Source organism: Mustela putorius, unplaced genomic scaffold (genome assembly GCF_011764305.1).
Source record: "Mustela putorius furo isolate JIRA1106 unplaced genomic scaffold, ASM1176430v1.1 tig00000224_pilon_pilon_pilon, whole genome shotgun sequence".
Classification (NCBI taxonomy): Eukaryota; Metazoa; Chordata; class Mammalia; order Carnivora; family Mustelidae; genus Mustela; species Mustela putorius.
In genome coordinates this window covers 15,707,365-15,726,579 of record NW_025421321.1, presented here as the reverse complement: position 1 = coordinate 15,726,579, position 19,215 = coordinate 15,707,365, and the positions used below count along the sequence as shown (strand labels likewise).

At 45.1% G+C, this 19,215-nt stretch overlaps 1 protein-coding gene across 1 annotated transcript in view; it reads right to left on the bottom strand.

The window, feature by feature from the left end:
* Window positions 1–19,215, bottom strand: part of FER1L5 (fer-1 like family member 5) — a 54,995-nt gene that overhangs the window by 16,650 nt on the left and 19,130 nt on the right. Inside the window, exons 15-23 of the mRNA XM_013056321.2 lie at window positions 18,125–18,168; window positions 17,951–18,033; window positions 17,774–17,868; window positions 16,688–16,816; window positions 14,927–15,104; window positions 2,246–2,370; window positions 1,290–1,390; window positions 598–775; window positions 365–520 (exon numbers count right to left, since the gene is read on the bottom strand). Of these exons, the coding sequence (XP_012911775.1) occupies window positions 365–520; window positions 598–775; window positions 1,290–1,390; window positions 2,246–2,370; window positions 14,927–15,104; window positions 16,688–16,816; window positions 17,774–17,868; window positions 17,951–18,033; window positions 18,125–18,168 (1,089 nt within the window). The remainder of the gene's footprint in view (window positions 1–364; window positions 521–597; window positions 776–1,289; window positions 1,391–2,245; window positions 2,371–14,926; window positions 15,105–16,687; window positions 16,817–17,773; window positions 17,869–17,950; window positions 18,034–18,124; window positions 18,169–19,215) is intronic.

Genomic DNA, 19,215 nt, shown 5'->3' with positions numbered 1-19,215 from the left:
GGTGCCCAGGCCTTGTAGGCATTAAATGTTTGGAAAGCACTCAATCCTGGTCCAGGGGAGAGATGACAAGGGACTGGACCAAGTGTGGTGTGAGGATGATGGAAGAGATGAATCTGAGGAACAGTTATGAGGGATGTGGACTTGGCATCAACCACATGATGATGGCCGCTGTCCCCTGCCTTCCTCTGGAGACTGTTTCAACCCCATTTCACCTGCTAAAGGGCCCAGGAGAGACAAAGTGGGTGTGCCCTTGGGGATACACCTGGGGTTTGCCCTAAGAGTTCAGGGTTTCTCCCTTGGGGTGTTTCTGGGCCCTTTCCTCCCCTAAGGAGTAGGGTGGCCCAAGGATGCTCAGCTTCCCCACCTGCAGAACGAGGGTCTGTGTCTTCCCACAGAACCTGCCGGAGTGCAGAGCCCCTGTTGGGGAGAACAGGATGCTGTGGGTCGGCACCTGTGCATAGGCCACCCGCTGCTCCTTGGACATCAGCCAGATCATCACGTCTGGGAGGCTCATCTGGGGCTGCCGAGGTGGGAGGGCATCAGGCCTGCATGGCAGGCTTCAGGTCCTCCTCCCCTGCCAGTGTGTCTGGTGCCTACCTCAGGGAGAACGGCGTTGAGGCGGTACAGCCAGTCCTCCACGGTGGCCACCATGTTCCTGGGCTTAACTTCCTTGGCCTTTTGGGACAGTTCCTGCAGGAGGCGGCTGCGGAGCTGCCACCTCTTCTTGTCCAGCTCAGTGGCTCTGGGCTGATGGGCCATGCAGGGCAGAGGGTGTCTATGGCCAGGATCGGGAAGGAGGGTGCTGGGCCTCTCCACCTTACCTCACAGGACCTCCCACCCTGCCTTAGGCCAACGTGTACTTCCTAGACCCGAGATCCTGCCCTGCCCCTGCTGGCCTGGACCCTGGTTCTCATGCACCCCCTCTCCCACCCTCTCAACCCCATGTGGTGTGCCAGGCCTGTGCCGAGGAGCTCCTGTGGAGTTGGGGGAGAGCAGGGAGATAGGGGCTAACCCAACCATGGAGGATGTGAGAAGTTTGGTTTGGTAGGAGCATCAGGTGTGGGTACAGGGACAACTGGGACCAGGCTGGGTGGGGAGGTCAGTGCCAGTTTCCGGGAGGAAAAGCAGCTCTGTGGTCTGGGCTTTGAGCTGGGAAGAGATTTGAGCAGAGCTCTTTTCTTGAGGTGGTGGAGGTTGGGGGCTGTTCTGTAGGGTGCTGGTCTGCACCCCCACCCCATGGGAGCCTGACCAGCTCAGCCCCAGCACTGGTGCGCACGCTCCTCCCCTACTTGCAGTCCTCCACCAGCTCCCTCAGCAGCTTCTCCCACTGGGGGAGCAGAGCAGGGTCTCTTGGATTCTTTATGGATTTCAGGGTGTCCAGATTGGCTTTCTGCCCAGCAGGAGAGAAATAGAAAGTGAGCATATGGAGGCTCATATGCAGGAGAGGTTACAGGGCTGACTGGCCTGAGATGTTATCAGTCAGGACTTGGGGGCCTTTGGGGAAACCTCAGGATGTCAGTCCAAAGCTATCACATGTCCTTGCAAGGCTAGGATCCCCACAACCCTCTCCACTACCCAACAGGATAAACAGCAGGAAAGAGCCAGGACAGGGCAGAACTGTAAGGGTTACAGTCTTGACCCAGGGCTTTGCTTCTGTAGGTGCACAAAGTCATATCTAAGGTGGAGGCAGCAGGGGGCTCTCCTGCCTAAAAATGTTCAGTGACTTCCTTCTTAGCAGATGCATAAGATCTTTTGTGATCTGACCTCTTCCAGTTTCTCTGGCTTTATTTCCAAATCACCTCCATGCCCTTCCTGTCCTGGAACTTCATGTCACCATGGATTTACCAGCTCTTCCTTTCTCTGCACCCCCACCATGGCCCCAGCAAATCATTCTTCAAGACTCTGCTCAAATGTTACCTTCTTTTCAAACACCTCCTCTGATTATCCTCTCTTCAGCTCCCCTCCTCCACCCCCAATCTCACTGCCCCTATAGCTCTGGGTACTCCCTACAGTAGCTGTTTGCATATCCAAGTTCCCAGATGGGGAGGCTAGGCACTGTTTATGCAGCTTTCCATCTTCATTGTCTAGCACAGTGCCTGATGCTTCTATGCTTCTGTCTTCCTTGGTGTGGAATGCATGAGTGACTTGAGTGACTGGCTCCCTAGGACTGTGATTTAGTTCCCCAAGCCTCCCATGGGCGGCAGTGGCGCAGAACTCCCCGCCTGCACCCTTCTGTACCACTCACCAGGCGGTCCCGAGTAAAGTGGAGGAGGTTGAGGCAGTTCATGCGGAAGCTGATGTCTTCCCATTGGGAGATCACAGCCACTACTGGCTTGGTGTTGTACCAGGGCACATAATGGTAGATGTTCCCTGAGACACAAACATGTGTGGGGGTGTTTGAGGGACTCTGGGAGGTCTCCTCTTATTGTGCCCTCTCAGAGGACCCTCCCTGAGCTACTCTATTCTTCAAGGACACCATCTGCTAATAATCCTAATTGGACCCCTCCCGCCAAGAGGGTGGGTTGCCGGCCAGTTGTATGCACTTTGATGAACACAGCTGGCCTTTTGAGCATTCATTGTGCCCAGGGTTTCACATAGCTTTTCAAAGTCCCCATTTTATACATGGGGAAAATCCAGGCTGGGGCGGGGGGCAGTAGTCTGCCTGAGGCATCTAGCTCCAAGGCCCCATGCCCTTAAGGTATGACCAGGTGAGATGACCCTACCCTTGAGGTAGGGTCTCCCTTTGGGGTGGTCTGTGAGGCAGAGGAGAAGTGAGGAGACCCAGGGACCTTAGAGGGAGACCCAGGGTTTGGTCAGGGTGGGCAGCATCTCACATGAAGGGCCTGCCAGGACAGAGGCACAGGGTCAGGAGAGCAAGTATGGATACAAACGGTAATGGGGTTGGCAAACTGGGTTCCCAGGTCATGTTCCTTATTGAAATGAGGGGTGAAGGGAGATGAAACATAAGTTCATTTAAAAATTTTTCTGAATTGTAGTGCTGACTTGATGTAAGAAAAGAAATCCACAGAAGCCAAAATAAAGTAAAAGCAGAAACTCGGGGTGCCTGAGTGGCTCAGTGGGTTAAAGCCTCTGCCTTTGGCTCAGGTCATGATCCCAGGGTCCTGGATCAAGCCCTGCATCGCATCGCATCACGCTCTCTGCTCAGCGGGGAGCCTGCTTCCTCCTCTCTCTCTGCTGCCTCTCTGCCTACTTGTGATCTCTAATGTCAAATGAGTAAATAAAATCTTAAAAAAAAAAATTTAAAGTAAAAGCAGAAACTCTGTGAGGCAAGCGAAAGCAAAGCTGACTTTTGCCTGCTAAGCTTCTGGCAAATCCTGGAGAACTTCTGCTTCTCTTTGGCAAGGGCCAGGGCAGGGTGCTCATCAGGGAAAGCCTACCACTGCCCATGGTGAGCAGTCTCACAGGAGATCCCATGTGTTATGGGGTTGAACTTTGCTCCCTATAAAGGTATTTTGAAATTCTAACCCCACCACCCCAGAATGTGACCTTATTTAGAAATAGGGTCATTGCAACTAGAATTAGTCTAGATGAGGTCATACTGGAGTAGGTTAGAGCCTTAACACAAAACAGATGTTCCTAGAAGATGACGAGAGGGACACAGAGAAAGGAGAGACACAGAGAGAGCCATGTGAAGATACAGGGACACAGGGGAGCACACCACGTAAAGACAGAGGCAGAGTTGGAGAGCTGTGTCTTCATGCAAAGAGCACCAGAGATTGCAGGCAATCTCCAGAAGCTGGGAGAGAGGCACAGATCTATCATAAGGAACCAACTCTGGGGCGCCTGGCTGGTTTAGTAGGTAGAGCATGCAACCTTTAATCTTGGGGTTGTAGGTTTGAGCCCCACAGTGGATATAAAGGTTACTTAAAATCTTTTTTTTTTTTTTAAGATTTTATTTATTTGACAGAGAGAGAGAGATAGATCACAAGTAGCCAGAGCAGCAGGCAGAGAGAGAGGGGGAAGCAGGCTCCCCACGGAGCAGAGAGCCAGATTCGGGGGATTCGGGGCTCGATCCCAGGGCCCTGAGACCATGACCTGAGCAGAAGGCAGAGGCTTAACCCACTGAGCCACCCAGGTGCCCCAATAAAATCTTTTTTAAAAAATAAAGTAAGAAAGAAGGAACTAACCCAGCCAACACCTTGACTTTCAACTTCTAGTCCCCAAAGCTGTGAGAGAATAAGTCTCTGTTGTTCTAAGCCACCAAGTTTGTGGTGCTCTGTTAGGGCAGCCCTAGGATATGAATATGCCATGCAAAGCTGGCACTCTGAAACCTAAACCCTCGGTCAATGAGACATAATCCACTGCACAGAAGACAATAGCAAAGAAACCAGCCCATGTCCAGCATGGCTCATGGGTAGAGAGAGCAGGAAATTCCCCCCAACATTTGTTACTGCAAATGAGGCCTCATGCAGGTTGTATTCTGCATTCATATCACCTGTGTAGTCTGGAGAAACTTTAAAATTGTCTTTGGTTGGTAGTGCCCCAGGGAACTGGAGGAAGCAAAGAAGGATTTCTTTAACTTTAAAGTCTCAAAGGACTTTAAATAAAGGAAGTTCAAGAAAATGAGCAGCTCAGAACCAAGATACACATTCTAGTCCTGCAGCTCTGTTTCCAGGTATACACCCAACCAAAAAGGAAAAGCTGATGGATACAGAAGAAAACTGAGGAAACCACGGCATTATCAAAAGACATATTGTAAAAGGTTCATGGCAGCATGATTTGTAATAGTCCAAAACAGGAAATAACCAAAATCTCCCTCAGTAGTAGAAGGAAAAAATAAATTATGGTATATTTGCCCAGTGGACTACTACACAGCAGTGAGAACCAGCCAGATCCATGCCCAACAACATCTAGATTTTGTTTCCATTTCACAAGATGGTGGGCAAAAGAAGCCAGACACAAAAGACTGCATATTATATGATTTGTTTTATATAAAGCTAGCAACCAGACAAAACAAATTGGAGTTAAGGAGGGTGGTTGTCCTTGCTGAGAGTGAGGGTAGAGGAGCTCAAGGGGCCTCTGGGATGTCAGGGCTCCATTTCATGGTCTGAATGTTGTTATGTGGGTTATTTTTGCTTCACAATAATTCATTGAGTTGGACACTTGAGATTGTGTATTTTTTCCATAACTATGTTATACTTGAGTCAAAAGTTTACTTAAGAATTTGGGGCACCTGGGTGGCTTAGCAGTTTTGAGTCTGACTTCAACTCAGGTTATGATCTCGGGGTCCTGGGATTGAGTGCACAGGGCTCTGCACTCAACAGGGAATCTGCTTGTCCCTCTCCTTCTGCCCCTCCCCCTGCTCATGTTCTCTCTCTCATGTTCTCTCTCTCAAATAAAATCATTAAAAAAAAAAAGTTTACTTAAGAATAAAAAAATAAAATAAAATAGGAGCGCCTGGGTGGCTCAATCTGTTAAGCATCTGTCTTCAGCTCAGGTCATGATCCCAGGGTCCTGAGTACCGCACTGGGCTCCTTGCTCCGTGAGGAGCCTGCTTCTCTGTCTCAGGCTCCCCTTGCCTGTGCTCAATCTCTCTCTCTCTCTGTCAAATCAATAAAATCTTAAAGAAAAAAGAATTTAAAAAGTAGTGGAGACAAGATACATAAAATACATTGTGTCAAATAGTGGAAAATACTATGGAGAAGAATAAAGTGGGGAAAGGGATAAGGAGCTGCCAAAAATTTTTAAATAGAGTGGTTACCTAAGGCCCTTCCAAGAGGATTAGAAGAAATTATGCAGAATACAGCTCAGAGAGATGACAAATAGGGAAGAGAGATTTAAAAATATGAAGAATAGGATGAGGAGTCCCATAGAGGATAGAGTGAGTTTGAGGAGGAGCCGTATAAGAGACAAGGGGAAAAAGTAACTATTGAAGTAAAAATAACTTATAATTTTCTAGAATTGTAGGAAGACACTAGTTTCAAGCTCTGGTACTGAGTGAATCATTAGAATGATAAATAAGCAGAGATCCAGGACTGGGGTTCTCAGATAAGAACGTGCAGATACAAGATGGCAATTTTCTTCTTCTACTCTTGGATAGCATACAAAAGCAACAAAAAGGAGGAAAACAGCTCAATTTTCAGCAAAACAAAGAGAGATATAATCTGTAGACTCAAAATACACATAATGACTGCCAAAAGCAACTACGATTGCGGTCCAGAGCTGAAGCAGGAAGGGGTGAAGTGTAACAGAAGTCACCTGCGGGGAAGCGCAGAGCAAGGCAGACAGCTGGGAGCTCAGCTTGATGGGAGCAGAGTTCTGAAAGTGCCAGCAAAAATATGCTCCCAGAACGAACTCTGGGTGCAGATGAGGAAATGGGAGCTGGCAAAACAAAGAAAAAAAGCAGAAGCAAAAACAAAAACACCCTAGAAAGGAAGATAACATAAAAAGAAGCCCAAGGGAGATTAGACCCTGCAGACATCTCAGGGAGAGGCATAGAAATATAGAAGTAAGAAAAGTGACTCCAAATAAAAAGGAAATAGAGAGTCATGAAGGATCAGGGAAAAGCTGATGAATACAGAAGAAAAACCAAGGAAAATTGTTAAGCCCATAAATGGGGTCCCTAAAGTAGAAAACCTAAACTATGGCACAGAATATTTAAAAATATAATCTAAGAAAACTCACATGGGAAAGAGATGTCTTTTAAACAAATGGTGCTTGAAAATTTGGATTATTCATATACAAATTAATTCAAAATGGATAATACAGCTAAATATAAGAAGTAAAACTGTAAAACTTATAGAAGATAGGAGAAAAGTCTTCATGACCTTGGGTTAGGCAAAGGGATCTTATATATGACACCTTAAAAGAAAATAAAGTTGGACTTCACCCAAATTGAAAATGTTCTCATTTCAAAAACACTGTTAAAAAAATGAAAAGACGGCCATTTGCAAAGATGCGGATGGAACTAGAGGGTATTACACTGAGCAAAATAAGTCAATCAGAAAAAGACAATTATCGGGGGTGCCTGGGTGGCTCAGTGGGTTAAGCCTCTGCCTTCAGCTCAGGTCATGATCTCAGGATCCTGGGATTGAACCCCCGCATTGGGCTCTCTGCTCAGTGGGGAGCCCGCTTCCTCCTCTTCTCTGCCTACCTCTCTGCCTACTTGTGATCTCTGTCAAATAAATAAATAAAATCTTAAAAAAAAAAAAAAGAAAAAGACAATTATCCTATGATCTCCCTGATATGAGGGAGTTGAGAGGTAAAGTGGGGGGCCTTGGGGGATAGGGAAGGAAAAAATGACATAAGATGGGATCTGGAGGGAGACAAACCATACTGATGAGAGAGCAGGAGGCTGGCTGAGAACGGAGCAGGGGCTGGCGCCTTGTACCCCCTCTCCACCCACTCCCCTTGGTAATATGTGTGACATTCCACAGGCACCCCTGACTGCCCTAAAAGAAGAACAAATAGTTAACTTGCAGAGATCACAGTCCTGCAAGGCAAGAGTCTCTCTTGGTTTACAAATGTCCTTGAGATTTACAACAAAGAAGTTACCTTATCAATAGCCCAATTTCCAAAGATACATAACTCAGTTCCTCAAGCCCTAACGTCACCCTTCCCTCCATAAAAAACCAAAGGAGACTGGAGGTAGAAGGAAAAGTAAATAAAGTTAAATTTCTTTTAAAACCTAAATCTCACTAACAAGGACGTTTGATAGCAGGAATGTAACATTCCACCAGGAGACTCCCAATTGTCTTTATGTTAGTGCCTCATTAGAGGGAAAGTGGCCTTGGCTTGATAGTAACCAGGCCTTCAATATCCTGACAGTCTTTTTTACCCCAATAGCCCTTCTGAACACCCCTTTGTCCTCACCTACCCAACTCCTGTGTATATAACCAGCCACTCCTCACAACCCAGGGCAGCAGCTCTTCCTGCCCACGGGTCCTGTCCCCATGCTTTAATAAACCACCATTTTGCACCAAAGATGTCTTAAGAATTCTTTCTTTAGTCGTCAGCTCTGAACCTCACCCCACCGAACCTGACTTAGGTTCTGGAACTTCATCAATACGAGACTCTTTAATCTCACAAAACAAACTGAGGGTTGGGGGGTGGCAGGGGAGTAGGGAGAGGGTGGTTGGGTTATGGACACTGGGGAGGGTATGTGCTATGGTGAGTGCTGTGAAGTGTATAAGCCTGACGATTCGCAGACCTGTACCCCTGGGGCTAATAATACATTATATGTTAATAAAAAAAATAAATAAATAAACGCTTATCAGAAAAAATGTGTAACATTTGATAGTTACTTACGTTTTATATCAAGAAAATGACATTTATTATATTTAAAATGGCATGTTACAATGAGTGCTAGGTGTTACACGCAACTAATGAATCGCTGAATACTACCTCAAAAAACTAATGATGTACTATATGTTGGCTAAATGAACAAAATTTAAAAAAATAAAATGGCTTTTGAAAATGACAAATACAATAAACAGAAATTGTGCTAAAAACAAAAGAAAAGATGAGCCACAGACTATTTGCAAATCATGTATCTGATAAAAGACTTGGATCCAGCGTATATAAAGAACTCTTACTGCCCCATAAGAAGAAAAACAACCCAATTTAAAAACTGTTAAAAAATTATACCACTAAGTAAATTATTAACAAAATAAAAGAAGATTTGAACTACTCATGAAAGAGTATACCTCGTGCCAGGGACAACTGATCCCAAATGATCAACACTTCAAAATAATCTGGTGAAGTTAGGAGACTTGCAAGATACAGGATATTTGGGCAGCTGGACAGAAAGGTGAAGAGATTTGTAGGGAAAAAATATCAGAAAGACAGAAGGTATTGGTTATGAAACTTTAAGAAGCCACAAACTTCTAGAGCAGGACATGAGAGAATTCCTTAATATATTTGGAGTAGAAAGGACCTTTCTCATTATGACTCAAAAGCCAGAAGCCATAATAGTATGAGTACATTTAAAAAAAAGTCTTCATGGGAAAAAAAAATCACAAACACCACAGACAAAGATAGGAGACAAATAAGGGAAATATATTTACAGCTCATATCATAAGGGCCTAATCTCCCTCATATATGAAGGGTCCGAGAAATCAGTAAGAAATTGTCTAATATCTCAATACAATAAAAGAGAAAATCACATAAACAGGCAAATAAAAAAAGTGAAATACAAACGACTTTGAAACATATGAAAAGTTACCCAACCTTATTTATAATGAGAGAAATACAAATGAAAACTACATTGAAATCCCATTTTTCACTTACCAGACTGATAAAAATCCAGAAGTTAATACCTGATTTTGGTGAGGCTCTCAGACGTAGCTGGTGGGAGTGTTAAGTGGTACAAACCTTTGGAGGATTATCAGTCAGGATACAGCCAGAGAAAGAAAAAGACCATGGCAGATATTTGACATAGAGGAGATTTAATAAAGAAAATGTGTTGAAAGGGCCAAGAGATCAAAAAGGGGAAATTGAGGGGCACCTGGGTGGCTCAGTCTGTTAAGCCTCTGACTCTTGATCTCAACTCAGGTCTTGATTTCAGGGTTGTTGAGTTCAAGCCCTGCTCTGGGTTCCATGCTAAGCCTACTTTAAAAAAAAAAAAAAAGGTGGGATGGGGAAGTGAGCTTCTCCAGAGGTTAGTAACAGGAGGAAGAAACTACCGCTCCTAGGGCTGGGTAACAAAAGGTATGCAGTGGTGTGACCACAGACAGGCATACCACCAGAGCTGTGCCATCGAGGTAGCTGCACAAGGTGCTGGAGCCACCAAGAAGGGGACTGCAGAGGAGGGGCTGCTTGGTCGAGGCGGGAACTGTGGAGGAGCAGCTAGCCAAAGCTGGGATCTCTGAGGTCAGTTAGCTACTTCCAGAGATGCCTCCTGAATTGGTGTCAGCAGGGAGGGAGAAGGAGAAGCAGAGAGACCAAGTGAAGAGGTGGGGAAATAGAAGAGAATGACAGGATCTCCCCTTTTATCAACTGGCATGGGAAGTGGGGAAATGTAGTTTGCAGATATATGGCCCTGAGATACAGAATGGCGCAAGGAAGGGCAAGAAAGAAGCCTGATCTAGAGCAGAGCATGTAGTCTCTCCTTGCTGGAGATGCTGCGAGCAAACAGGAAAATGATCAGCACAGAGGACAGTTTTGCAGTATCTGCCAAGATGCAAATATGCTTTGACCAATTCCACTTTGAAATCACTTATGCAAGACTATATCTTGACAACATTATTTGTAATAGTAAAAGATTGGAAAAGTTCGTCAAGAGTTATCAAAAGAAAAGAAGGTGCTCGTGCACACCCCCAGCCCCCACAAAGAATAATATAAGGGCAGCTATTTTTAGATATTGCTGAGATAAATAGATGACATAAGAAAGGATGGTGGAGGGGTGCCAGGGTGGCTCGGTGGGTTAAGCCTCTGCCTTCAGCTCAGGTCATGATCCCAGGGTCCTGGGATCGAGCCCTGCTGGCTCTCTGCTCAGCAGGGAGTCTGCTTCTCCCTTTCCCTCTGCCTTTTCCCCTGCTCCTCATGTTCTCTTTCTCTCTCTAAAAATAAATAAAATCTTTAAAAAAAAAAGAAACTGTGGTGAAAAATAGTTTGATGGTTCCTCAAAAAGTTAAGCAGAATTCTTATGTGACACAATGATTCCCTCCTAGGCATATACCCCAAATAACTAAAAACAGGAACTCAAACAGGGATGTGTACACCAATGTTCATAAGCAACATTATTCACAATAGCCAAAAGGTGGAAACAACCCAAGTGTCCATCAACAGATGAATGGATATACAAAATATGATATGTACATACAATAGGGATATTACTCAGACATAAAAAGTAATGCAGTTCTGACACATGCTGTAAGGTAGATGAATCTTGAAAACATTATGCTAAGTAAAATTAGCCATACACAAAGGGCACATATTACATGATTCCACATATATGAGCTATAGGCAAATTCAGAGATACAAAAAGTAGAATAGGGGATTCCAGGGGACAAGGGAATTTATTGTCTAATGGGTACAGTTTCTGTTTGGGATGATGAAATCACTCTAGAAAGAGAGGTAATAGTTACACAACATTGTGAATGTATTTAATTCCACTGAACTGTACATTTTATTTTATTTATTATTTTTAAAGGATCTTATTTATTTATTTGACAGAGAGAAAGAGAGAGATCACAAGTAGGTGGAGAGGCAGGCAGAGAGAGAGGGGGAAGCAGGCACCCTGCCGAGCAGAGAGCCCAGTGCAGGGCTCAATCTGAGGACCCTGGGATCATGACCTGAGCCGAAGGCAGAGGCTTAACCCACTGAGCCACCCAGGCGCCTCTGAACTGTACATTTTAAAATAGCTAAAATGTGGGGTTCCTGGGTGGCTCAGTGGGTTAAGCCTCTGCCTTCAGCTTGGGACATGATCTCAGGGTTCTCGGATCAAACCCCGCATCAGGCTCTCTCCTCAGTGGGAAGCCTGCTTCTCCCTCTCTCTCTGCCTTCCTCTCTGCCTACTTGTAATCTCTCTCTCTGTCAAATAAATAAATAAAATCTTTAAAAAAATAGCTAAAATGTTTTATGTTACATCTATTTTACCACAATAAAAAAATTTAAAGATACTATGAATAATTTTATGTTGAAAAATGTAAAAACTTCAATGAAATTTATAAATTTCTAGATAAGTTAAACCTACCAAAATTGACTTAAAAATAAATAGGAAAGCTGACTAATTAAAATAAATCCATATTTAAATTGCTGCATTAAAAAACCCACCAGGCTTATATTTAGAGGTGAGGCCTATCAAAATGTCAAGGAACAGATGATTACAGTCTTACTCAAATGCTCATAGTGAGTAAAAAGAGGAAATGCTTCTCTACTTCAACTATGAGGCTAGCATAACTTTGATATTAAAAACAAATGAGAAAGAAATAATTTTGATATTAAAAACAAATGAGAAAGAAAATATTACAGATTCATCTTATTCATATACATGCAAAAATCCTAAGCAAAGTATTGACAAGCCAACTCTAGAATGTATAACAAAGGTGAAATGCAATTATACTATTATAATTTCACTTTATATTATATATAACAATTATATGTGATTATATGTAATATATTATCATATATGAAGTAATTATAATATTAACTCAAGGTAGATTATGATAGGTTAAAGATCAATATTGCAATCCTTGAGCAACCACTACAACTAATCCACAGATATAGAACAAGTAGAGGAGACAGAATGCAATACTAAAAACAAAATAAATTTAAAAAACTTGACTAGAACAAAATACAAAAGTTCCATCAGGCTTTTTGTAGAATCGATCTACATTTCCACGAATGGGGGATAGGTAAATAAACTGTCATATCCACATATTGAAGTACTATCAGAAATCAAGAGGAACAAAACAATTATTCATGAAGCAACATGGGTGAGTTCCTAAAATGTGATGCCGAGTCAAAGAAGTGGTAGAAAAAGAAAAAAAAAATGTCTGATTTCATTTACATGAAGTTGTAGGAAAAGCAAAACAAATCTATAGTGATAGACTCTAGTCACGATGACTGACCCAGGGCTTGGGGAGATTGACTAAAAGGGGACATATGGCAGCTTTTGGGGATTATGGAACTTTCTTCCCATGGTGGCTACATGGGTGTATTTGCCAAAACTCATTAGACTGTACACTTAAAATATTTGCATTTTATTTGCAAACAAGACCTCAATAAAAAAATAAAAAGTTGTCATCAAGGTGAAGATGAAAAGCCCCAATCTTGGGAAGGTATGTATAATACGCCGATCTGACAAAAGATTGTTCCCAGAAAAAGTAACATACAAGCCAGTAAGCACAAGACAGCCAAATAGAGTGATGGATAAAATACATTGAAAGGCTTTTTACAGATGAGAAAAAACAAACGTTTGTAAATATATGAAAAGATGCCCAACCTCCATCTGTAATCAGGAAGATGCAAATCCAGATCTTATAAGCTACCATCTTACACCCACCATCAGCAAAAATAAAAAGGCTGGTGGACAACACAAAGTACGGGTGAGAACGAAAAGCAAAAGAAATTCTCATATTGAGCTGATGAGAGTGTAATTTGGTATAATTTCTTTTGGTTTGAATTCCTCTTTCATTCCAGGGTATATAATTTAGAGGAAGTCCTGCACTTGAGACCAGGAGATGTACAAGAATGTTTATAACACAATTATTATAGTAGGAAAAAAAGGTAAGTCTCAAATGTCTGCATATACCACATAATTGATGCTATAATCATACAGGAGAATATACACAGAAGTGAAAATAAACTTCGACTCCACATACCAACATAAAAAAAACCCCTAATATTGAGGAAAAGATGGAAAACAAATGAATACAGACTGAAAAGTTCCATTTGTTTAAAATGTAAAAAAGAGTATGCTGTTTAGGGTTGCATACACAGATGGTAAAAACTGAAAAGTAAAACAAGGGAGTGATTACCATGAGGGTCAGGAGTGTAGTTATTTCTTGGATAAATGGGTCTGGGAAGAACATGCAGGGAACTTCTAAGATGCTGACAATTTTCTATCTTTTAAGCTGAGTGCTGAGTTTTGGGGTACTCATTTCATTCATCTTTAAACAGTATATATACACTGAACATGTTTTTTGTGTATATTTCATAATTTAAAAACAAGTAGAACATTATGCAAAGTGAAAGAAGCCAGACACCAAGGACCACATATTGTAAATCTACGTGTATGATAAAATATCCAGAATAGGAAACTCCACAGAGACAGAAAGTAGATTAATGGTTGCCTGAGGTTGGGGATGCAGGGGAGAAGTAGAGAGTGACTGCACGTGGGTACAGGATTTCTTTTGGAGTGGTAAAAATGTTCTAGAATTGACCATGGTGATGGTTGCCCAATTCTGTGAATACATGAAAAACTATTGAATTGCATACTTTACATAGTTGAATTATATGGTGTGTGAATTCTATTTCACTCAAGAGTGGTTCTTAAAAATCCAGGGAAGTGGGATGCACAGAAAGGCTCTCAAGGGGCAAGGAAATTGCAAAGCTGTTGAAGACGAAGTTGAGTGTAGTGGTTCTCAAACTCTAGCATGCATCTAAATCACATGATAGGCTTGTTAAAACACAGATTGTGGGGCACCATCTCCAGCTTTCCTGATTCTGTAAGGACTGAGGTGGGGCCAAGAATTTGCATTTTTTTAAGAGAGAGAGCACACATGGGTGAGGTGGGGGGAAAAGGAGGAGAGGAAGAGAGAATTTTAAGCAGACTTCATCTCAGCACAGAACCCAATGTGGGGCTCCATCTCACAACCCTAAGATAATGAATGACCTGAGCTGAATTCAAGAGTCAGGTGCTTAACCAACTGAGTCAGCCAGGCCCCCCTAGAATCTGCATTTCTAAAAGTTCCCAGGTGATCCCGGTGCCCTGCCCAGGGATTGCACTTTGAGAAATGCTAAACCATAGAGTCTGGTATAGGTGTTTAATAAGTATATATTGGATTAATGGGTGAATGGATGGATGGGAGTTTGGCTGAGTGTTTGGGTCGGTGGATGGGTAGGAGTTGAATGGATGAGTAGATTAATGGATGTTGGTGGGTGAGTAGATTAATGGATGGATAGCAGGTGGGAAGATGAGTAGCAGAAAATGGCTGCATGGATGGGTCAGGGCTGGTTCAGAGTAGAAGGGAAGAAGTTGGGGTTGGGGAAGTTGTAGTGTGAAATGTAGTGTAGAGAAGAACTTGGAGTGAATGCCTACTTTCAACTCTTGTCGTGGGCTCACCACCCGCTAGCTGTGCAATGTTTGGCAGGTGACTTCACCTCTCTGAAGCTCATTTTCCTTATGTAAGACATGGGTTAACAACACCTATGAATTTCTATGAGCTAATACCCTTAAAAAGGTCAAGCGCAGAGCCTGGGAGGCAGGGGATGCTCTCTACTCTTTGGATCTGACTATTACCATCATATATCACTGGGCTGTACTGTGTGGTTGAGACACAAGGCTTGTAATTCAGGTCCATCTTGTTTCCATAGTGGCCAATGCTGACCTCGAACTGGATCAGGTCCTTAAAGTTGGGCATCATGGTACAGGAAAGGAAGATGACACACAGCCCATACTTCTGGCGGTGACGGTGTCTCTAAAACAATAACCCCCCCACATCCCAGTACATAAGCCAAGGGATGAACAAGGCTACAGAGATAGGCAAGGAGGCAAAGATGAGGTGCCTTTTTTTTTTTTAAAGCCATTTTGCTTCTCTTCAGGGTGAGCTGGGCCATCTTTGAACCCACGCCCCCTCAAAATCCTGCCTAGACTCCAGCTCAAGGGCAGTTCCACCCAGGTCCTCTATCACCTGGTCCCCTCCTCCCAGCCAGCTGTGGTTCCTTTCTTTCCCAGCGAGCTGCAGTTCCTTTCTTTCCTTGGAGAGAGTCTTCTCCCTCCAAGGCCCTGAGGGTCAGGCTGTAGCTCTGACTTGGGCTACCCCATCTTTTGCCTTTTTGCCTCAATGCCCTCCCCTCATGGAATGAGCATGGGCAGGGGTGTTGTGAGGGTGACACATGCATGCACATCTACTCTGAGCCCTTCTCCAGTGGCTTCCTCCCACCATGCTGCCTCTCTGCTGGAAGTCCTCCATCTACACTGACCATGTCAGCTGTTTTTATTTCAGTGGCCATCTCCTGCCCTCCTCTTGCACTCTCCCAGTCTGTTCACTATCTCAGGTCTGCTCTGTCATAAAAAAATAACCCTCCTTCTCCCCTCTGAGCCTCTGTTGAGCTCCCATCTGATTTTGTCTTCTTCCACTTTTCCAGCCAAGTTTCTGTGCACTTGCCTCTATGCAGAGTCTGCAACTTCTCCCTTGCACCTGTGTGGCCTGGCAACTCTTCCCTGGGTTGGAGGGGTTGCCTCCATGCTCCTCTTTGCAGACTCCTCCCCAGTTTCTTCTGCAAGCTCCCCCTCCTCCTCTACCTGCCTTAGGCTGTGGCACCCTTTCACCCACCTACTCCTCCTAGGCATTTCCTTCACAACTCTGTGTTCAGATCCTATTGTTCTGATGACACACCATCTGTCCACAGCCTCAAGGACTGGCTTCCATGGGTGTCTCACCAGCATATGTGAAAGGTGGGATTTGTTGTCTCTCTCCTGCACCCCCCAGACCTTCTCCTCCTTCAGGGAGCATCAATGTCACCCTGACCACCTTGCCACCTGAGGCAGAAAAGGGGCATCAGCTTAGGGGAGTTAGCCTCATTTCTTATGTCTTGTTGACCTGTGGCTCTGATAATTCTGTTTCCAAAGGGTCTCTGGGACCTGCTCCCTCCTCTCTGGTTCTCCTGCCCCATGACTGTATTCCCATTTTTAAAAATAAGTGGGTGGCTATTCTTAAGGCTGTTTTTCCTACCCCTTCCTTCATCAGTGGTCTTCGCCAGGTTATAGGAAGAAGTAAAAACTCCTTAGAAGACCATTTCTCCTTACTAGATTGCACATTTCTTAATTGAAAACTTATCTTGTTATTTATTGGGTCCCTGACCACGCAGGATTTGGTACAGCACAAAGCCCACATAGGGGCTTAGTAAAGACTCAGGCAGTTGACCAAACATCTTCAGGCAGCCAACAGCTCGTTCAGCTTGTGGCCGGGCCCTCTGCAGTGTCAGAAACAGAACCCGCAGTAGATCTAGGGTGGGCAGGGGACTCTTTCTTTCTGGGTTCCCTGTTTCCTGGAGTTACCTCTATACTGATCACTTCGGAGGAGAGATCTTTCCTCTTAAGGTCTTGATGGGAAGTGACGTGGGTGGATAACTCCAGGAAGATTCGGCCTCGATAAGTTAGACCATCCTTAAGAGAGTCGGGAATATTCTAGGACAACGGGAAGGAAAATGGTGAGAAAAGGAACGAGAGAAGAGCAGATAAATGTCCCCTGCCACCTATGCCGCGAAGACAGAGATGTCCAGTAACTTCCTGCCTACGGCTGACCACAGTCTTGGGGCGGAATTCCATACACCCCCAGGCATGACTGCACCCAGAAACCTCTGGGCCTCCACCCCTCTTCCATACCCCGAGGCCCATTCCTCCTCTTCAGGCATTGGACCCACCTATTAACCCGAAGCACGTGTTACCCGAAAATGCTTCCCGCTTGGAGGAGGCTGTGATAAGCTCCCAGCCTGGCCAATCAGAGCACGTTCCTCCTCCTTGGCAACAGTGATTGGTCCAAGGGGAGTACACATGACCTAAGGCAGCCAATTAGAATCCTCCCCTGGCCTTCCGTATTGGAGGCTCTGATGGTCACTGCCTGCTCGGAGCTTCACTGCAGTGGGAAAGAAAGCAGCCCAGGCGGAAGAGTGGCAGTGGCAGAGCTGAAAGATGGCGTGAATGAGGGAGTCTCTTGATGGCATGGAGGTCCCGGTGCCTGCAAGTTGTCCTCATTCAGAGTTCTTCCCAGCCCAGTTCCCATCTTTTAAGCGAACTGGAGTTGGCTTCCTGGTCGTTATCATCAGTCTTTAACAGTTCAATACTTTCTACATTTATCTATGCTGTCTTTTTGTCTCCTGTGTCCTTTCCACATGCTGGAAGTCTTACCCGACGTTTCATCTGAATGCTCCTTCCTCAGGGAGCGCCCCGAGCTCTCCATCTCTTTCTCGTGCCACACTCGTCCCATATAGACATAGCCATTAACACATAGCTTACATGTCCTCTACTAGCGTGGTGGACAGAAACCAGGATCAGGCCCTCCCCCAGCACCTCCCAGGCCCCAGAGCCTTTCATTCCGTTGGTATTAACCTCCACTATTCCCTAGAGCTGTCATGAGAAGCTTACAGTGTTTTCTTCCTGGATCCTGAAAGGGGCCTTTTTACCCCCTCGGAGAGTCAGGAAGCTGGGGCCAAAACAGGGTAGGAAGCCAGAGTACATTCCTGCAAGGAGAGAGTGTGAGGGGGCGATGGGGGGCGGGGAGGGGGAGAGGGACAGGAGGCAGGGGCCAGGGGGATTGCTTGCCTTCTATTTCTGCTCCAGTAGATGAGATCTGGTTGAGGAACAGGCTGACGGTCCCAATCTCATCCTGGCAACTGTTCTTGGGACTGGAGAGAAACACATCCCGCAGGCTGAACTGCTCACCTAGCTCTGATTGCCTCCTCCCTGGCATGTCTTTCAACCTCCACCCTGGCTCACCAGTCCAGGACTCTGAACCTGATGTAACTGGAGAGGCAGGGCAGCTGCAAGGGAAAGTGAGAGCCATTGCAGGAGCGTGCTCCGAGGGTCTGGTCCTCACAGAGACTGACTGTAGCTGGGAAGTGCTGGGTCTGGGTCCGAGGCCTGGCTCAGTCACCAGTAAGCCAGGTCACCACAGCCAAGATGGATTTACCATGGGAGCGTATAGGTCTGTGGCTGTGGGCCTCCCCACTCACATGCGCCCCTTGCAAAGCCCTGGGAGGGGCCTATGACTGTGTCCCCTGGTCATTTCGTATTCTTGTTCTTTTTTTTTTTTTTTAAAGATTTTATTTATTTATCAGAGAGGGTGGGGGAGAGAGCGAGCACAGGCAGACAGAATGGCAGGCAGAGGCAGAGGGAGAAGCAGGCTCCTCACTGAGCAAGGAGCCTGATGTGGGACTCGATCCCAGGACGCTGGGATCATGACCTGAGCCGAAGGCAGCTGCTTAACCAACTGAGCCACCCAGGCGTCCCTGTATTCTTATTCTTGAAATGGTCCCCTAATGGCATGAGCCTCAGGACTGAGACCTGAGTCCACCCTGACCATGGGCTCAATGACTCCAGTCCTCACACAGCTCTTCACTGTCTGAAGGCATGCTTGTCAACTGTCTTGCACAGAGGTTGTGGCTTAGTACGTCTTCTTCACGGTTAGCAGTTAACTTTTAAACAGCAGGACATCTATCCCTTCCAGAATAAATAATAGTAGTTGCTGTTGTGAGAAAGGGTTTCCTTTGTCCCCAGGCCTGGGCTGAATGATCTACATGGATCACCTGAGTGACTTCTCCCAATAACCCCATAAGCCTAGTGCTGTTATTCCCATTTCTAGACAGGAAAACTGAGGCACAGAGGAACTGAGTTCCTCAAGTTCTCTTTAGAAGCTCTCTTTAGAGCTCTTAACAACTCTGCCACAACCCAGTGAGGGCTGTGATTGTCCCTATTTACAGATGGGGAATGAGGCCCAGAGAGGCAGAGGGACTTGTTCACGGCCACACAGTCAGGGTCACAGTCAGGACCGGAACCCAAGCTTCGAATTCTTGCTTCCACTCTGCCAC